This window comes from Chelonoidis abingdonii, chromosome 2 (genome assembly GCF_003597395.2).
Source record: "Chelonoidis abingdonii isolate Lonesome George chromosome 2, CheloAbing_2.0, whole genome shotgun sequence".
Classification (NCBI taxonomy): Eukaryota; Metazoa; Chordata; order Testudines; family Testudinidae; genus Chelonoidis; species Chelonoidis abingdonii.
The window spans coordinates 167,361,367-167,381,297 of NC_133770.1; the positions used below are offsets into that span (position 1 = coordinate 167,361,367).

The 19,931-nt window shown below is 63.0% G+C and overlaps 2 protein-coding genes across 20 annotated transcripts in view; both read right to left on the bottom strand.

Moving 5' to 3' along the window:
* Positions 1-3,358, bottom strand: NKX6-3 (NK6 homeobox 3). The gene is made up of 3 exons (XM_032774625.2): positions 2,788-3,358; positions 814-983; positions 1-547 (listed from the first exon to the last, which is right to left on the bottom strand). Exons 1-3 carry the CDS (start codon positions 3,155-3,157, stop codon positions 329-331), a joined length of 759 nt encoding a protein of 252 aa, XP_032630516.1. The 5' UTR covers positions 3,158-3,358; the 3' UTR covers positions 1-328.
* A 1,792-nt stretch (positions 3,359-5,150) lies between these two features.
* The window catches only part of ANK1 (ankyrin 1), an 80,303-nt gene continuing 65,522 nt past the window's right edge, over positions 5,151-19,931 (bottom strand). For 8 of the 19 annotated variants that reach the window (XM_075062797.1, XM_075062786.1, XM_032774551.2 and 5 more), the window contains 8 exons: positions 19,574-19,705; positions 18,787-18,933; positions 14,664-15,219; positions 13,670-13,949; positions 11,733-11,816; positions 11,315-11,467; positions 10,913-11,034; positions 5,151-7,379 (listed from right to left, as the gene is read on the bottom strand). In XM_075062797.1, coding sequence (XP_074918898.1) covers positions 10,936-11,034; positions 11,315-11,467; positions 11,733-11,816; positions 13,670-13,949; positions 14,664-15,219; positions 18,787-18,933; positions 19,574-19,705 — 1,451 coding nt within the window. In that variant the 3' untranslated portion in view covers positions 5,151-7,379; positions 10,913-10,935. The other 11 variants (XM_075062791.1, XM_075062788.1, XM_075062790.1 and 8 more) reach the window with 5 other exon arrangements.

Consider the following 19,931-nt stretch of genomic DNA (forward strand, 5'->3'; position numbering starts at 1 on the left):
TCTGCCCACGTTGGGGACAGCCCCCTCCCACCATGGGGCAATGACAGAGGCAGAGCCCCTTTCCCATTCGCAGCCTGGCTCTATGGCCCAAGGCTGCGCCGGCAGCTCCTGTGGGGTCAGGGCTGCTCCTGTCCCCTCACGACTCAGCCGGGGAGGAGGCAGGCTCCAGGACCCAGTACCTCAAGGCTCGACCCCTCCCGCTCAGAGCAGCCCCTGCCAGCTCGGGTGCTGCTCTGTGTGTCTCTGGCTCCGAGCAGTCGGTGTGCAGGCTGGTGCACAGGCATCTTGGGCATGGGGCCAGTGCCAGGCACTGCAGGGGGCCAGGGGCTCAGCCGCTGTGGGTTCCCAGGCTGAGCACCGAGAAGGCAGCCCGGTGCTTCCTCAGCAGCAGACGGATCTTCTCGTCGTCCGAGTCGGGGTCTAGGGGCTTGTTGTACTCGTCATCCTCAGTCTCAGAGGCGGCCCGCTCCTCCGCCCGCTGTGAGGAGGATGAGGGCTCTAGCGCGCTCTTCTTCCGCCACTTGGTCCGTCGGTTCTGGAACCACACCTGGCCCAGGATGGGGAGTGCGTTAGGGCTGCACTGAGCTGATGGGCCCCCATCCCAGCTCCCTGCTGCTGGGGACTGACAAGCCCCCCCTGCCCTGGCCAGGTCCCTCAGTGCCCAGCGAACTAGCGCCCCACACAGGCCAGTTTGCCTAAGGATCCAGCCTGGCCATGAGGGGGCTCGGATCAGTTTCCACTGGCCCCTTTAACAAGACAGCCCTGGGCAGCCCGGCCCTTGAGTCCCAGCGCTGGCCCCGGGCCCTCACTCACCTTCACCTGCGACTCGGTCATGCCAAGGGAATAGGCCAGACGCGCCCGCTCGGGCCCTGCCAGGTACTTGGTCTGCTCAAAGGTTTTCTCCAGCGCAAAGATCTGGTGGCCAGTGAAGGTGGGGCGCGTGTGCTTCTTCTTGTGGATGCTGTCGGGCAGGTGAGCCGGGGCTGGCGGAGGGAGGGGACCAGTCAGTGCAGGGGGCTGGTGCACCTACTGCCCTAGAGGGTGTGGCTGGGCAGGACGTGAGAAGCCCTAACAGAGCCCAGGGGAGCTGAGCCTCCAGCCCCCTCCCAAGGCTAATGCTAGCCCCCCCAGAGTGGGATGTGGCCCACGGCCCCCCTTTCCCTGGGGTGACGGTACCCCCCAAGCAGGACATGCCTCATGCCCCCAGGGTAACAGTAACCTCCCAGAGGGGAATGTGCCCTGCAGCCTTCCCCAGGGAGCTGGTAACCTCTCCAAAGCAACAGTAACACCCTCCCAGAGCAGGACGCACACACCCCCAGGGTGACAGTAACACCCCGTCCCAGCGGGCTGCTCCCTGTCAACCAAGCCCCCAGGGTGACAGTAATGCCCTGTATTGGGTGCGCCATTCTGTCCCCTGAGCAGGGTCTGGCACCTGCTGGGCCTGTTTCGGATGCTGTCATCACTGTCACATGGGATGGGCACCCCCATGCCTCCATCAGGGAAATAGGGGCCCAGCCCCACCCCCATGAGTGACACCGAATGCCCCTGAGAGGCCCAGCAGCCCTCGTGCCACAGGGCACCCTGGTGCCCGGCAGCGAGTGGGGCATGCATGCTGCCTCTCCCAGCCAGCCAGGGGCATGCAGCCAGCGGGCCATGCACCTGTAGGAGCCCATCCCGGCTGCTCCTAAGTCAGGGCCAGTTGCTCTGGCTGGCTTAAAGCAGCCACCCGTGGCCCAAGGGCTTGTGCTAGCATGAGCAATGGGGAAGTACCCCAGGGGAGCCCATCTTTCAGGGCCTGGACTCCCCCCTTGCTGGCCACCGTGGGGTTCTGGGACAGGGACTTGTGGCTGTGGGGCCAGGCTTTCCAGGGCACCCACATGCCAGGTCCATGTTGGGTGCTGAGCCCCTAAGGCGGGGTGGGGATCAATCAACCCCCTCCCCCTAGCACTCATCCAACTCATCCCTTGTCGGGGTGGGGGTGGTGCAGGCTCTGCCCCAGTCCTGCTGTCCCACCCTCTCCCCTGAGCCAGGTGGTCCCTGGGCCAGCTCCTCTCCCTGCCCGTGGGCTGAATGCAGTACGTCCTGGAGCTTGTGCTGGTGGCAAAGAGAGCAGTATTCCTGCCTGTGCAGGCACCCAGCGAGGGCAGGGGAAGGGGGGCTCTGCCCCTAGCTCAGGGTTCTGAGGCTCAGCCCCTCTCCTTGCGGGAGCTCAGCTCTATCCCTGCAGGAGGAAGGACATTGATTTCTGCCCTGCCCTAGTCCGGCTCTAACTTCTCCCCAAATCCCCCCAGCTGGTGCATAACAGTGACTCGGGTCCCAGCAGCAGTGGCCCAGGCAAGCCGTTGTACCGTCACCTACCATCCTTCCCGGGCACCTGCCATGGTGCTCAGCACGGGCATTCACCAGCCTCTGAGCACAGCTCCAGGGCCCTCCCAGCCCTGCTTCGGAGTGGGTCATGGCTGGGAACAGTGGAGGGGGCAGGGCTGGGCCCTGGTGAGCTGTCTCTGACTGCCCCAGCAGCACGGTCCCATGGGGGATGGCCCTGCCCCAAGTGCCTGGCACCTGCCCCAGGGTGGGAGCAGCGGTGGCTTTGCTGCCCAGGCAGGGAGCAGAGTCTGGGCTGTGGGGAGAAGGAGGGCTGGACTGGGGTAGTTGGTAGGGGCATGGGTTGGTGGGGACTGCTGAGCCAAACCTCTGCATCTGGCCTCATGTTGCCGAGCCCATAGGGCCCCATCAGCGTGCGGCTCCTGCCAGCCCCCCGCCTGTGGTGCCGCACCAGGTACTTACCGCTGCCGCACGGTCGGCCTCCTCGCCAGTCCTGGCCGGGGTCTGCCCAGGAGTCCCTGCCCCGAGACGGGTAGTCGCTCCCTACCTTCGCAAAGGGCCCCACCTGGGGTCCATAGTAGACGGGCTGGGAGCCCAGGCCATTGAAGCCGCCCGTGTGGGGGTAGGCTGAGAGCAGGCTGCTGTTTGGCCGGCTCAGGATATCAGTGATGCCGTGCGGCGTGCCGGCTGCCAGCTGGGCGCTGAGTCCTGGTGGGCTGAGCTTGTAGAAAGAGTTCTGCACCGCATACTGGCACATGGGGGCCTTCGCCTCTGGGAAGGGGGCCAGCGAGGGGCTGTTGAGCAGGAATGTTCCCTGCAGGTTGGAGTCCATGGCGCTGCTTCGCCCTGGCAGAGGCCAGCGAATGCACCAAGCCGACCCCTAGCGCTCCAGCTGTGTGCCACGTGCTAGCAAAGCCATCCCAGGCAGCCCTGCTCAGTGGGTGGCCGAGCCAGCTGGCCACAATCCTGCTGCTTCCCTACAGCCCAGCCTGGGCTTCAGCTGCTGGCACTGCCCAGGCAGCAGGCACCACCGCAGCCAGTGAGGACTCCCGGGGGGCAGGCTGGTCCAGGAGCACCTTGCCAGGTGCTGTCCGGGGCTGAGGCCCAAGCCCATGCGATTCTGGGGCCGGCTGGCCAGGCTGACCCCAGGCGCCCCAGACCACCTGCACCCAGGTCCCTGCTACAGAAGTTTAACTTCAGGAGAAGCAACATTTCTCTGATAAAGGTGTGGGCCATTAGAATACTGGGCCCCAATTGGCTGAGCTGCTGGAGCTAAGCTCCCATTGGCTGGGTGACAGGGCAGGCCCTGGATTGGCTTGTCCCAGACAAATTGCAATTTGAAAGATTAGCTGTAAAAAAATAATCAGCTGCTTGCTGCTGGGCTCAGAGCTTCTGGGTCTGCGCCTGTCTGCCCACAGCGAGGGATGAGGCCCAGAGCCCAGGGTGGGCAGGGCAGGGCTGGGTCATGCAGGTGTGTGCAGGGGCCACGGGGTCAGTGAGCATCAGCCTGCCTGGACCATAGGGTGCGCAGCCATGTGCGCAGTTGGGTGTAGGCAATTGTGCATGTCCGTCTGTGTGCACAGTGCATGGGGCTGCCTGTGTGTGTAGTGCCCCAGCCTCAGCCGTGGGGAGGGGGGGTCCATATCTGTGTGCACCAGTATTTGTTCATGGCTGGTGTGTACATGGCGGGGCTGCATGTGATAGAGCGTGTGTGTGGGGGGAGCTATTGTGTGTTGTGCAGGTGTGTATGGGGGGGTCTTGTGTGTGCGGGGGGTGGGAGGGCACGCATGTGTCTGGGGTGCAGCTCCCCATGCCTGCTGGCTTGTGGTTGGTGCCTGGGCCCTGCGGGGTTCCAGGGCAGAGGCCACGCCACTCCCTGTCTGACCCAAGGGCCCACGCAGCCACCTGTGCTGCCAGACAGCATCTGTGGGGCGGTGCAAGCAGCCAGCAGGCCTCATCCCTTGGGTGGCAGTGCATGGCTCTGCAGGCGCCACAGCTGGCTCCTGTGGTGTGTCAGCTCCATGACTGTGGGGGCACTTGCCCCTGCCTGGGGGCTCCATTTTCTAGTATTACTCATCCCTACTTGTACAAGCCGTGTCCTCCCGCCCCAGCCTGCCAGCCCCTGCCACACCTGTCCCTGCACGCGCCCCCGCCACGCCTGTCCTGCACACACACCCCACACCTGTCCCTGCACATGCCCCACACCCCACATCTGTCCCTGCATGCGCCTCCAGCCACACACCTGTCCTGCACATACACTCCCCACCCCGCCATACATCTGTCCCTGCATGCACAGTCATGCGTGCACACATGCAAATAAACCCTTCCCCTGCCCAGGCAGGAAAACATGCTTAACAAATGGCACCAACCGGGAAGCTGATGCCCAGCTCCCTCCCTCGAGCTGGTGCTGTTCAATCCAGCCAGACGCCTGCTGTGTCATTCCCCACACAGGGCTGGTGCTGTCCGGGTGGATATTTCTACCCTGTGTCCCACCAGAATATCGATCCTTCAGGCCTCGGCACATCCCCAGGGGATGCCACTGCTGGGGCCCAGATTCAAGGGGACAGCCCTGCGCTGGGGCAGCAGACCTGAATCTTTTGCTGCCCTGGGCACCTTTCTCTTTGCAGCTCTCCCTCCCACCCACCTGGTGAGTGGGGAAGGCAGTGGTGTGCATGCACGGCAGAACACGGACTTGACCACCAGATCTGCAGCCTTGTTACCACCTCCTTCCATTTGGCCAGGCAATGGGGAACCCAGGGAGGGAGCTGCTGTCTTCCCAGGACACCCCTGGTCCCCCACAGAGAAGCAGAGACAAGGCCCAGATTGTGTTGGTTTCTTTATTAAGTTGTAGTCTGGTAGCTGGTGTACAGGGAGAATGATCTATACATCAGAGGCTAAGATGGGGGGCAGGGAGAGCCAAAAGGCTCATTGTCATAACAGTAAAAAAAGGAAATAAAATTATTTTAAAACTTCTAAAAAGCATCTAGTGCACAGCCTGCAGCATTCTCTAGGCATGTCGAGCGTGCCCCCGCCCCTACCAGCTCCTACTAGCAATCGAGCGCGAAGCAGCGGCTCCCGTGGGGCCGGCCGAGTGCAGTGGAGCATTCCCGACGGAGTATAGAGGCCAAAGCAGGGGGCCCGCACTAGACTCTACGGAGATGCTATCAGAGTCAGCCATTCTAGGGACATTATGTTACAGAGCGGAGGGTTATGGATGGAAGGTCTGCACCCTACGTGGTTTGTTGCTCTCTGAGGAGAAGGCTGGCCTAGTCGCGTCTCTGCAGCTACCCCACCGCCTCAGCCTGCAGGGGAGCAGAGGGCTTTTCTACTAGACATGCCCACCAGCCAAGGCCTGCTGGGCATGGTGGCTGCAGCCTGGCTCCAGTGGTGGGCTCGGCCTGGGTGTTGCCACCGGGAAACACGTCAGCCCCTTTGAGATGGGGCCATGGCGACTTCCTGGGGAAAGCGCAAGTCCAATTGTTTCTGTCTGGCTCCTTCCTGCACCCTTAGGGGAGGTGAGGGACATGGCAGCCAGCACCCCCTTCCTATTACCAGCCCACCTGGGGTCACACGTCACAACAGGTTTCATCTACTGAGCGCCTTTAAATAGCCCAGGTAGCTGGCTCCCCATCCCACCCCCGGCCTCCTGCCAGGACAGAGCTGTTGGCAGGAACAGCTGAGCCAAGAGGCCAGCCTGGGACAGAGCTCTGCTGGCCCCCATTAAGGCGCCCGGGGCTGAGACTCCAGGTCTCAGGGTGACCCTGTCTGCTACCGCCGGACTGCAGCAGTAGGGTTTGTGGTGCCGACGCAGTGCAAGAGCCTGGGACAGCTGCTGTGATAGGCCTCCTTTGCCCTGGGCACTGGGGGTTGGTCCTGGAAGGGTGAGGGGACACGGGGGCTGTGCTGATTTTGGCCTTTCAGAGAGGCCACGGGACCCTGGAGGGCCTCATGAATGGTGCAGAGGACAGGGGTGCAAACCCCACTGCTGTTTCCTTGCATCTATCCTGAAGAGCCATTGTGCTGGGTAGAGCGAAGCATGGGCTGAGGCAGGTGCTGGGCTGTGCCAGTGCTTGCTACCTGCCCAGCCCGTGCCAGGGCCTGGTGGGAGGCCCTCAGCTCTACCTCATCTGTAACCAAAGTGGGCAGGGGCTGGCACAGGTGCCCTGGCCCCCTGCCTGGCCCCAGGTGGGTGTCAGGAAACGAACAAGGCCAAGGGGAGTAAAAGTGCCAGGCTGACAGTGGGAGGTTTTGCTCTGTTGCCCTCTGACACCTCCAGCTTCCCACCTGCATTGGCCAGAGCTCCTCCCTGACAGGGGCTGAGGGGCCATCCCTGTCCTACAGCCGGCGAGGTATGCGGGCACTGAGCGGGCAGCACTCTGCACATGGCTGTGTGCCCTCGGGCATTGCATAGTATTGGTTTGTTCATATACACAAGGCTGAGTACTGTACAGTTTACACTTTCAACACAAGCAAGGAGCTCAGTGCTGCTGGGAGCTGCACACTCACACTGGGGGAAGCTCCTGGAGAGACAGGGGCAGGGCAGCCACGAGCCAATCCCCTGCCCCTGCCCTTGCCAGGGGCGCCCCCTCAAGAGCTGCAATTCGGCCCTCCCCCGCAGCCCCCTTAGGCTCTGACATCCCCCCTCCTGACACACCCCTTGGAAGGGGATGAAGCAGCAAAACCCAGCCAAGGGACAACGTGAGGGATAGGTGGGAGCTGACGCCCCTGCCCTGGGCAGCCCTTCATAGCCGCAGCCTCCGTCCGAAGTCAGGGTGCACGCAGCAGAGTCCTGTCGCTGCCAGGGAAACGCTGCCCCGGGTGCTGCTGGCTCCTGGGGTCCCCGTCCGTAGTAGGAACTGTGGCTCATGCGTTGGCAGTCAGTCAATCATGCGACTAGGACGGGAAGAAAGTCTCTTACAGAAATCGTGCCATTAGCCTAGAGCAATGTGTCCAGCCAGCCCTGCTCCCGTCGCCTGTCCGCTCTCGCCTCACCTCTCCTCGTGGGGCTGGCCACACCTGGCTGCAGTTCAGTGGTTCGGGGTGGAGGTGAGATCCTGAAGGACAGAAAAGACAGAACTTGGGTTACAAACAGCGCCCTGCTGGGGGCCCCCACAGTGCAGTAGGCCAGAGCTGGGGACATGACCCAATGCTCCACTTACAGGCATGGCCACAGCAGCTCAGAGGGACTGGCTGGTGCTGGGGGCAGAAACAAAGGGAGGGAGAAGCTGGCTGGACGTGAGACCCTCTGGCACCCAACGCTGCAGCACCCAGCAAAGGACGAGATGCCAGCTGAAACCAGCCCCTGCCTGTTCATTGCCCAGGGCCTGGAGTGAGGAGGGTGCTGTAGCCATAGCTGTGAACAGCAGGAGTCAGCTACCGGCTCAAAGGGAACAGGCCCCAGCAATGACTGTCTGCACGTGCTCAGCAGAGGCAGCTGTGTGGGGGATGCAGAGGCGTGAGACAGAATGCATGGACTGTGGGTTACTGCCCTGTGGTGGTCTGGGAGGGGAAGTGGTCCCTGGGCAGGGTGTGGTGGTGAATGCACAGGGGGCATCACCGGTTTAACTGTTACTTGCAGCCTTGTGCAAGGGCCAGTTGGGCTCTCACTGGCTATTTCCCTGCATCATCTGCCCTGGTGCTACTTTGCTGGCACTCTGGGAAGACGATGAGAGGGGAGCCTGGGGGCTCTGTTACATTCATGGAGAGCGTGGCCATGAGCGCTCTGTGCAGGAACATACACCCCGCCTCAAAGCCAGCGCTGCAGCCACCAGCCTTTGCCTGGGGGAGCTGGCTCCAGTTCCTCCTGGCAGGGGCGGCTCTAGGCATTTTGCCACCCCAAGCACAGCAGGCAGGCTGCCTTCGGCTTGCCTGCAGGAGGTCCCCAGTCCCACGGATTCAGTGGCAACCTGCGGGAGGTCCGCCAAAGCCGCAAGACCAGCGGACTCTCTGCAGGTATGCCGCCGAAGGCAATCTGCCTGCCGCCCTTGCGGCGACAGGCAGAGCGCCCCCCATGGCTTGCCGCCCCAGGCACGCAGTTGGCGTGCTGGTGCATGGAGCCGCCCCAGCCTCCTGGCGGCTTAGCAGCCCTCTCAGCCCCTGCTGTTGCAGGAAAAGAACCCAGGTGTCCTGTGCAGCAGTGCAGGCAGCACAGTTGGCTGGGCCAGACTGGCAGCTCGCAGAGCATGGCTGAGAGAGCAGAGAGGCCCTGCCCCTGGGGACAGCCAGCCCCAGGACTCCCTCCCAGGAGGACTGCAGAGAACTCAGCTGGGGGATACCTATGTTCCAGCAGCACAGGCACAAACGACAGAGACCCAAGGAAGTGCCTGTCCTTGTGGGGCAGGCACCCATCCCCCAGCTCATTCGGTGCCTGGCTGTGCTCTAGCAGGATAGATGCAGCTGGGAAAGGGGTCCTGCTGCAGATCAGCCCCCTGGTCTCTGAGCAGGAACCGCAGCACTGCAGGGACAGCAGTGCAGGCTGTGTCCAAGCAGGCATCCTGCTGGGCTGGGCCATGGGAGTGATGTCTGAGCGCCAGGAAATGACCCAACACCCAGAGTCACGGCGTCCCGCACACAAGCCACACAGAGGGCAATGCAGGAGGCACTAGCCCTGTGCTCGCTCCACGGCCCTGGCATCCAGCTACCAGATCTGGCTCAGCACTCTGAGACCTGCGCAGACGTCACTGGGGACAGGCCCTGAGCAGCCGGGAGATCTGGTGGGACTGGAGCCTGGCGCTTCCACCCCGCCAGCAAAATCAACCATCTCTGTCATCACCAGGCACTGCCCACTGCCCCCTCTGCCCATTTGCCCCCCCAGGAACAATGCACCAGACACCCTGCCATGGGCATGCAGCCCCTCGCCCCTCACTACTGCAACACGCCTGCCATGGGCACACTTCCTATTCCCTCACCGCTGCCTGCTCTCTACACTCCACCCTGGGCACATGGCCCTCCCAGGCCACGGGCCACTGCCTGCACCCTCCTCCCATCACTGCTCACAGCCCCCAGCCCTACCTGCAGCCGCCTTCAAGCTGTAGGTTCCCTGCTGCCCTCTGGTGCCCAGAGCCCCTCATGATGCCCCTGAGAAGGTCCTGCATGGCATGTTACAGCAATGCCAGACAGCAACGCCCAATGGGTGCCGTGGGTGCAAGCAGCTCATGTGGCAGGAGGAGGCAGCTGTGAGTTATGGGTGCCATGAGCAGGGGCTGGCCTCCCACAGGGCAATGCGCAGCTCCCTGCGGCACCCAGCCACCGGGAAGGTGTTTGACATGAGGAGGAACCGCCGTGTGTCAGCCCCACACTCCTAGGGACGTGGTGTCACGGAGTCTGGCCCTGCACCCCTCTTCCTGGGACCCACAGTGACTTTTATCCAGCCAGTAAAACAGAAGGTTTATTGGACAGCAGGAACACAGGTTACAGCAGAGCTTGCAGGCACATCCGGACCCCTCCACTGAGGTCCTTCTGGGGGTTCAGGGTGCTTGGATCCCAGCTAGGATCCCCTGAATTCCTCCCCATAGCCCAAACCCAAACTGTCCTGCCTCTCCTCCTCCGGCCCACTCCAAAACCCCTTTGTTTCCTTCTCCCCCGCCCAGCAGCTCCCCCTCCCCCCTGCCGGCTCACATTACAACCTGACTACCTGTCCCTCACCTACAGACATCCCCTGCTTTCCCGTTCCCCACACAGACAGTCCCTACTCCATCACACGTGGCACCTCATTCCAGGAAACCTGACCCCAGACCCAGGCTCCAGGACAAGCTCCAGGTCACAGCTGACAGCGCAGGGGCTGCCTGACAGGCTCGGATGTCAACAACTTGTCACCGGGGCAGCATTCGGGGCTATTTATAGCAGCGGCACCGGTGCCTCTGCAAGCGGCAAGGTGAGCACGCAGAGCAATGGGGAATGGGACCTAGGGCAAAGCTCAGCCCGAGAGCTGGCAGGGAAGGACTGTGCCAAGGGCAATCTCCACAGCACTGCAGGCTGTAGTTACTGGTTACAATCCCCTGGAATGCTGTCACTATGGTAACACCATCGTGGCCACCACGAAATACTGTAACCCGGGGAAACAATGCCCTTGGCTGTCGTAACCGTGGTGACACCACTGTGGTCTCCACAGTACACTGTAACCTGGGGTGACAATGCCCTTGGCTGTCATAATCATGGTGACACCATCGCAGCCCCCACGGTACACAGTAATCCGGAGTAACAATGCCCTTGGCTGTCGTAACCGTGGTGACATCACTGCGGTCCCCACAGTACACTGTAACCCAGAGTAACAATCCCCCTAGCTTTTGTAACCAAGGTGACACCCTGACACACCCCTCCCCTGGAATGCCATGTGAGCCAGACAGACAGACGGCATGCAGTGTGCAGAGAAGCCCGCCCCTTTCCCCAGGAGCAGCATGGGGCTCGCAGGCTTGGCAGCAGGGGGGAAGAGGCAGCCAGCTCTGGGCTTGTTCTCCAGCATGCCCTAATGGAGCAGCTGTGTCTCCTGTCCCTCTGGGCCGGGGAAGCGCACAGTGGCTGGGTGGGCTCCACGCAGGGCACATGGCACAGAGAGCTGGATCTGTAGTCAGAACAAAGGTGGCATTACCTCAGAAGAGGCCCTGGGGGGGGTCACTGCTTTCCTCTTTTCAGGCTGGCTCGTTTCACTATGTAAGCCCCCATCCTGCCCCTGATCAGCTCCGATTCTGGGACGTGCCCTCGCGCCTCCTCCTGGGGAGAGCAGCAGAGAGAGGAAGCAGGAGGCGTCACACAGACAGACAGACACAGAGAGGACAAGGAGGAGTACAGGAGAGCAAGCTGGCAAGGAGAAGGCTGCAGCGAGGGGGGAAGCGTGGCCCCTCGCAGCCCCAGAGGTACAGCAGAAGGGCACAGGGAAGGAGAGGAGGCCAGGGAAGATCTAGCCAGAGCCCTCAGGGAGCCCTGCATGGCGGGGCGCATGGCTGTACTGCCCAGAGCTAGCGAAGGACCAGGAGAGGAGCAGGCTCTGTACCTTGGTGCTCAGATTGTCCTGATGCAGGATGGCATATTTCATTAAGTGATCTGCCTCAGCTTCCAGCTCCTGGGGCTCCTGCAGAGAGCCCTCAAGAATCACCTCCTTCTCCTCGTCGCCCGTGCTAATCCGCCGCACCACCTTCCGGATGATCTGCAGAAAGCGGGCATTAGAGCTGCCTGCCACAGGCTAGGCTAGGCCCCAGACACCCCCAGGGATTCAGCCACAGCACCCTGCAGGTCTTACTCCCACTTGGCCCTGCCCTGCCATTGGCACCTCACGCTGGGGCACGCTGCTCTCCCGAGACAGGGCTGGGGGAGGGGGTTTTCCAGGGAAGAATATCCATCCCTGGGGGCAGGGAGAGAAGGGCAGATGCTGGGAAGACACTGGGGGGGCTCTGTGTCTGGTCCGTACTCACCTTCTTGGTGACAACGTTGCCTTGTTCGTCAGTGAATTGCTCCTCGGTCACCTGCTCCCCCGGAATATCCTGAACCTGATCGCCCTGCAGCACCGGAGGGGAGAACAGAGCGAGGCAGTGAGGGGGAGGGCAGGGAGCCAATGCCCCACAGGGAGCCCCTTGTGTTCACTGCAGGGCACCAAGTGCAAAAGCTCCCAGCCCCTGCATAAGTGACACCAAATCCGACTTCCCCGCCGACTGCCAACCCCCTGCACACACCCCACCAGCCCCCTCACTGGGAAGCGCAGGAGCAGGGCCAGCACCAGGGCATGCTAGTGCTACACTCTGTGCAGGCAGGAACAAGCCAGGCTCAGTGCCCTGAGCTGGAAGAGGAGGTGCTGAGCCAGGCTGGCTCTGCATGGCTCGCCTGGGGCCAGCGACAGCGCCACAGGCAGGGCAGTGCCCGCTGCCTCGGGCCTCCCACTCCCCGCCCGGGTTACCTTCACGATGACGCGCCGACGGACCACCCTGGTGGAGATGGACTCCTCGTCGTCCGTCAGCCCTTCGCTCTCGCCCAGCTCCTTGTCCAGCTCCTGGTGGACATGCTTGAGCAGGAAGCGCACAGAGCCCTTGACAATGTGCAGGACATTCTGACAGCTGACCAGGAAGAAGCCCAGCAGCACCAGGGTGATCAGCAGCTGCGTCAGGAAGGCCAACATGGTGTGTCTGCTACGGCCACAAGTGCATGGCCACTTGCCGAGCCCAGCGCCTAGATCCCAGCCCTGGTGCTGCTCTGCGGTGGGGCGTGTGCACCCTGCCTCTGGCTCGGCTGCCCCCTGCTCTGTGCACAGCCTGGGGCAGGCTGCTGTAATTGTAGCCGCTGCATACCAGCCAGCTGTACCACTCGCTGGGCAGGCAGCTGGGTTTGTCCTCTGCACTCGGAGCTCTGTCAAAGTCATCTGGCCTCAGACTTACAGTCGCGGCCCCTCCCCCGAAGGCAGAGTGGGGGCGCCCCCCACCCAGCGCCTCTGCTGCCTGGCTGCAGATGGGGCAGGAGGGCAGCATGGGTGATAGGAGCCTAGGTTCCTGCGGGGGACTGGGGCCGAGACTTCTCACCCCCAGCTGACTTGTAAGGAGCATGGAAAAGTCACACAGCCCCTCAGTGACTCCAGCCAAGGGGCTGCAAGCCAGCCAGCCCCCAGCATCGCTGCATTCACCTCAGGGCTCTTCCTTCCAAGTCCCCTACCCTGGGGCTCCTGGGAAGTGCCCTGGGAGGAGTGGGTCCAGGGCACCCCGCAGACCCCAGGGCCCGCTACGCCATGCCCACCCTGCTCACGTGCCATTCAGTACTAGCCCTGCCCTGGTAGTGCCCAGCTCTGCCTGGCCATGGCAGGATTCTCAAAACCCCGGCCCTGCCCCAGGCCATCCCGGCCAGCTCTATTTCTGGACTCTCCATGCCTGGTGCTAGCTGACCCAGAGAGGGCAGGCGCCCCGGGAGATACCCAATTAGGAAGCATGCAGGGTGGCTGTCTGGGTTATAAATGAAGAACAGAGGAGGCTTATATGTGAAATCAAACCCCTGGGCCTAGCACAGGCCAGGCTATTCTGGGGCCCTTCCCCTGCAGGAGCCAGGGAAGGGAGGCTGGCAGGGGGCAGTGCCCGGAGCTGGGGGCAGGGCAGCGGGAGGCACTCGCTCAGCACTCTGTCCAAAGCATGGGTTATCCTGTTGAGGGACCCCAGCTGCTGGGCGGGGGGCAGGAGGGCAGATCATCAGGCTCTAGTGCCTCTGCTCAAGAAGTGCAGGTTCCCTAGACAGGGCAGCCTGGCGTTCACTCCTGTGTGTGCTCTGGCCCCAGGCAAGGGCGCCGTGGGCCTCACACACAGCGAGGGGGCTCCAGCCAGTGGCTCTATTGCAATGCCCAGCCCCCGGGGGCCGGCTCTCACTGCCACCCTCGTACCCTTGTTTGCCTGAAGAAGCTGCTATCCGCCTCCAGCCACTGGCTATAGTCCTGGCTCCTCGTGTGCTGGGGCTGCCAGTCGCTCTCCTCGGGGGGGTCGATTCGCAGACGCTCGGCTGGGGGCCCCAGAACCTGCTCCTGGCCCCTCCCCTGGGGGGCTGCACCAGGGGCCGCTCTGGGCAGCAGACGTGGGCTTCTGGGGACCCCCTCCTGCCAGGAGCCCTCAGGCAGGTCCTGTAGGCAGGAGACAAAGCAGCCTTCTGCATTCCAGTCCCTCAGCCTGGGCAGCAGAGAGAGGAACAAGGACAGAGGGAGAGACACCGTCAGTTTCTACCCTCCGGCAAACTGCCCCCCGTGTGGGCCCAGCCTCGCCCTCCTGCCCCCGCCAGGCTTTCGGCTCTCCTGACCGGCCTTTGCACTCGGAGACCCTGTTTGTAACATGGAATCCGAACTAGCCCCACATCCTACTTCCCACCCCACCCACGGAGCAACAGACGCCCTCTGGAGACACCCACGGGCGGCTGCGCCCTGTCTGATGGCACAAGGAGTAGGTGAGGAAGGGCGGGGAGCTGGCCTAGAGGCCAGCCAGGCCCTTCATTCTACACAGGGTCAGGCACGCCCTGCCCCTGCCTGCCCCAGGCACTATGGCAAGGAGTGGCAGGGACTGCCAGGCCCTCAGCCCTGGCAGAGCACCTTCGTTGGGAGCTCAGCTCCCTGCCAACGAGAGCACCATGGCCATCCCCTGGAGCTGGGCTGGCACCCCAGGTGGTTGTGAGGGATTCCCCAAAGCCACGGGCAGTCCCCTGGCTGATCCAGTCCTTCCCCTGGCCCAGTGCGCACCCAGCTCTCTGGGGCGGCATGCTCAGACGGGGGCCTACGGCGCAGCAGCTGCACTGCCCACCTTCCCCCAGCGTCCTGCCCCGTGGCATGGGCACCCCAGGTGTCCCTCGGGCTGCCCTGCCCAGCTCCAGGCAGCCTGGCCAGGGAGCATTACCTGCCCTTGCTCCTCTCTGCGACTTGGCTCACAGTTGGCGACTCCAGGATCCTGGCCTGCACCCTCTGCTGGCCTGAAACAAAAGAGACTTCATCCTCCGAGCCCTGCTCCCCCGCCAGCCCAGCCTGGCGCTCACACGCTGGCCGTTTCACCTCTGACCTCTGACCGTCCTCCTGCTCCAGCAGGTCGATAAGGCCATTCATGGCATCTGAATCCACTGTGTCGTCCTCAGCCAGATCCAGTGAGCCCAGGTGGTTCGGGCCGTGCGCGTCATCCAGCAGCTGCCCCAGGAAGCGGCCTTCACTCACGGCGTCCGAGTCCTCGGCCTTGCTGCACTCCAGGGAGGAGTCTTCAGCAGTCACCAGCGAGGGGGTGAGCCCCGAGGACCACACCTGCATGTCAGACAGCTCCAGCAGGGCGTCCTGCTCGGTGGAGGCCATGGGGATGGCATCCAGGATGGCCACCTCGTTCCAGTACTGATCTGCACGCAGCGGGGACGGCGGCGTGTACTGCAGGGAGGCAGGAGAGAGGAGCTCATCCTGCAGCGAAGTGTAACCTGCAGGGGCAGACAGAGGCGACAGCTCCAGCAGCCGTTCTCCGCAGACACGGAGAGGAGGGGACAGGCCCACGCTGCCCTCAGCCCCTGGGGCAGCGCTGCGCTCCCTGTGTCCCAGTCCAGGGCAGAGGAGTGCCCCAGAGCAGCCACTGCCCCAGCGCCCTACACTGCTCCCCTAGCGGCTCTGCCTGTGCCCCAGTGGGAGGGTCTGAGATGGGAGCACAGGCAGCCTGAGGGCAGGCAGGCAGGCAGGTGCCTCGGGCAGCCCCTGGTCCTGGGCTGGTCCCAGTGAGTTAGACAACAGGACCCCCTTGGCAGGGTGAGCTGCCTCCAGCCGGGTTCCTGGAAGGGGCGGGGACACCTGCTCGTGTTGTACTTCTCTGGAGCCTGAGTGCATGGTGTGGTGCTGTGCCAGCTCCCCCGCCCCACCCCAACTCTGCCAGTGCCTCCAACCCCCTGCTATAACCACCCCGGGCTCTCCTGCCCCACAGCTCTGCCGGTGCCCCCTGCTAACCCTGCCCTGGACTCCCCTGCCTCACAGCTCTGCCGGTGTCCCCTGCTAACCCTGTCCTGGGCTCCCCTGCCCCACAGCTCTGCCAGTGTCCCCCAGCCCCCTGCTAGCCCTGCCTGGGCTCCCTCCCCATCCCTGCTGAGATCTCTCAATTCTGACCCGCAGCTCCCCCTTGCCAATCTTCTGCGTTCACATAGCTAAGCCTCCAGGCTGAATTCTGCCTGGCTCTGTGAGAGACGGTACGGGATCCCCCTGGACTGAGCTCCCAAACAGAATGGGGCAGAGGCAGGAGGGTGGGGACTTCAGGAGCCCCTCTGATCAGGGCTGGCTGGTTTGTGGGCTGCGGGCAGAGCTAGACAGCCAGGCCCCTACTGCCCTATAGGCGCAGCGCAGCAGCTGTGCATGGGAGAGGCTGAGTGCACAGGGACCCAATGCCCTGGCAGCAGCCGCTCAATTCTCGAGCCACCCGCTGAGCCCCAGGTGGGCATTAAAATGGAGATGCAGCTGGGCAGTGGTGGGGCACGGATGGGCCATGGTCAGAGACCCTGCAGGCCCTGGAGGACTCTGGACATCTCTCCTACCCAACAGCCCTGAGGCAATCATCAGTGATGGCCACAGGGCAGGGTAGGGTCATCCCAGTAGCACCTGTGGTGGGCAGGATAGGGGCATCCCAGTAGCACCTGGTGGCACCTCCGCTGCCATTTGCATGTCCATGGAGAGCATGTCATGGGCATTTCCCCAGGAAGCTGTGCCCTAACACTGAGGCTGAGCCAGCGCTTTGCCCTGTAACCAAATCGGTTCCACCCAGCCCTGGGGCTCCGGCACAAAGGGCCCCACCCCAATCACTCTGGGGCTGTGAGTGCGGCCAGTCCTTGCACCTTGTGGCCGAGTGCATGGGGCAGCCCTGCACATCACGCTGCCTCCGCCTGTTCATGCCCTGCTCTGTCCAGGTGCCAGGCACCCAGTCACTGGCTCTGATCTGAACTCGTGTCTGCAGCACAAAGCCGTCCTTCCCCTGCAGCAGGGCACTCACCAGCACTAGCCAAGACATGCCCAATGCTGGGCACACCCTGACCAGACCTCCAGAGCCATCACCTCTCGCCCAACCCAGGGAACAGGCCTAGGTTGCTCCCTACAGACTGGCCAGGCTACAATGGCTCTGGCACCCCTGTGGGCTGCCCCACTCCTGTCTCTCAGCTCCCCTGAGCCATGCCAACCTCCTCTCCCCCAACATCAGCATCCAGAGAATATGTCACCTGCCTAGTCACCTGCATGGCCCCTGCAATTCTGCTGCCCACACAGCCTGGGGGCTCTGCTGGCTGGGCCCAGAGCTGGTGCTGCCCAGGGCTCTGCAGGGCCCTGCTGCGCTGGCAGCTCGCTGCTAACTGAGGCAGCCAGGTGCACCACAGCTGTTCCAGGGTGTCCAGCAACACTTCCTTGCAGGGGGCACAACTCCGAGGGGCATTTGGCTACTAACCCTTCTGAGCCATGGGCTTGGTGCTGGGCACAGGCCATCACCCCCTGGGCAGGGCACAGAGTGAGTTAGGGCCAGGCCTGGCACAACACAGCAGCGCCCGGGTTCTTCGCCAGGCAGGTGGCTTTGCTCGCCCAGCTCCCACTCAGAGACACTGTTCTCTGTGCTGGGGGTGCCGTGTGGAGCTGGCCCTGGGGCATTGCTGGGGGAAGCACACGGAGGGCCACGCAGACACACACAGCCATGAGGTGGGGGCAGTGCCTTGGTGCCATGCACTCGCTGGAGCAGGACGGCTCTCCCAGGGCTCAGCTGAGGTGGAGACAGTGGAGACAGGCAGTGGAGGAGGATGAGAGAACAAGAGGTCAGGAGGAGGTCAGAGGAGAAAGGTGACAGGATGTGATCAACAGGAGCAGCCTGCACCTGGCAGCCCTGAATGGCGTGTATGAGAGAACAAAGAACAAGGGGGAAGAGAGCATTCAGCACGCAGAGCTCATGGCCACGGCCCAGGGCAAGGCACAGGGGCCCAAAGGGACTCCTGCCGCCAAGGCTGGCACCCTACCACATCCCCAGCACCCAGCCTCACCCCCTCGCCTGGGCCCAAAGGGACACCAGACCACAACGTTGACTGCAGGTGCCTGACTGTGCCCCCGGCACCCAGCCCTGTCTGATCACACGCTGCTGCCCAGAACAGGGGTCACAGGTTACAAGAGAAGTGTTGTGAGCCTAGCTCGCAGCAGAAGGCAGGCAGAGGGCAGAGACCTGCCAGCAGGGCATGTCCGCTCACTAGTAACACACTGCAACCGAGGCTGAGCCTGAAGAGCCTGAGGGGCCCAAGGAGGATGGGAGTGCAGGCTGGAGAGCTGGGGTCAGGCCTTGCAGGGCGGGGTACGTCTACACTGGAGCTGGAGGGGTCGTTTCCAGCACAGGCAGACGTATGAGTGTGTTAAGTGTGGCTGCTGCAGGCTGGGCGGCAGGAGGGGCTGGCCACTCCCAGGACATTCCTAGAGCCTGGTTGGGACTGGCCCTGGGGCACTTAGCTCCTCGCAGCTGCACTTCTCCCAGAGCGCTAGCAGGGGCATCCCCACCCCCACTGCAGTGCAGACGTCCCCTATGGCGCCTGCAGCACGGGAGGCTGCAAATCGTGCAGACGCAGTGGTGCAGACTTCGGCCCAGGCTAGCAACCCAGCTATGGACCCAGGGTGCCACATCGACACTTTCTTAGCCATGCTGAGGCAGGGATGTCTACCTGTGTCGTACTCACACCTGGTCACAGCACAGAGCCACACAAGCAGGGCCCTTGGTCTGAGGCTGCTGTCTCTGCCCACACGCTCAGGCAGTCTGTGGGCAACCCAGGCAGGCTAAAAAGTCCTGCCCCAGGCCCCCGAGGCTCCCCTGCCTTGACATCAGTGGGAACTCGCATTTCCTCGACACGGCTGAAGCAGAGCAGCCTGGCAGGGCCGCTGGTCTCAGTGATGTGTCTGTCACCCTGCACCAGGGCAATGTCACGCCCGCCCTGCCGAGGGACTCACTCGCGGGAGCATGGGGTCCCCAGTGGGTCCACAGCCGAGTGACAGGGACTCACCATTCATCTGGGAGGGAGAGAGGGAATAGTCCTTGTCAGTGTAACTCCGGTTGCCCTTCAGGCTGCGGCTCTGCCGGCCCGAGCCCTCCAGCATGTTGACAATCTCACTGCGGTCGATGCTCCTCAGGGCCGTGTACAGATTCTCCACTGTCAGGGGGTGCAGCTGGTGTCATCAAAAGGCAGCAAAGGCCCATCCCTGCCAGGCCAATCTATCCCCGCTGCCCCCATCCACGGCACGCCAGCCTCACCCACCCTCTAGAAAGAGGGCCCAGCCCAAGGACTCGGCCATCCTCATACTGCGAACCGCCTGGGAACAGATACCCATGCAGACCTGTGACCAAGCGCAGGCCAGCTGTGCACAGGAGCCAGCAGCTCACATCTGCACACGTATGAGCCAGTGTAGCATGGCGTGTGCAAGGAATCACTGCATGTCTGTGGACGGGCCGCCCCACAGCTCTGTCATGGGATGGGCAAACGGGCCCAGCCTCTTTTGAGGGGAAAGACTGGATAGGATATAGTGGTCCCCTGTTCCCCAACCTGCCTTGCCTACCCATGCCTGGCCCGGCTCCATGGCATGCTGTGCATATCCACCACCTGTCCCAGCTCTCTGGCCCGCCCTGCCTACTCACACCTGGCCTGGCGCCCCAGCCCGCCCTGCCTACCCACTCCCGGCCCAGCTTCTTGGCCAACACTCCTGCTAGAGCCCCGGGCTGGTGGCACAGAGCACCTGTGGAACCTTGGGGGGCTAGCTGTGCCCTCGCCCCTGCAGAAGGAGGCAAATACCCACTCTTGGCATTCTTGCCCTCACGGCTGACCCACAGGTTGAGCAGGGCCACGCTCTGCTCCAGCAGGGAGTTGGGGTTCTCCACTCGGATCCTGTTGATATCGTCCACCCCAAACTGCAGCTCCCGGGCCAGCTCTGTAGGAAACACGGCTTGTGTGTTAGGCATCGTCCCAGGCTCCCGTGCAGCAAAGAGAGCAGGGGGAAGCACCTCTGCTCGAGACACTTCTAGGCAAGTAGCTCTGGGGATGCCACCCGGGTCCAACCGTCCCCCATATGTCTCCACCCATGTCCACCCAGAGCTGCTGACATCCTGCCCGTGCGACAGAACAATGGGAAGGGGTGGAGAGTAAAAGGGCAGAAG

Bases quoted from the DNA above. Each gene is read 5' to 3' on its own strand.
- NKX6-3 (XM_032774625.2), bottom strand. From the start codon at position 3,157: ATGGACTCCAACCTGCAGGGAACATTCCTGCTCAACAGCCCCTCGCTG. The intron at 984-2,787 runs GTAAGTACCTGG...TCCCTCCGCCAG, and splicing joins AGGCCGACCGTGCGGCAGCG to CCCCGGCTCACCTGCCCGAC. The intron at 548-813 runs GTGAGTGAGGGC...ATCCTGGGCCAG, and splicing joins TGACCGAGTCGCAGGTGAAG to GTGTGGTTCCAGAACCGACG.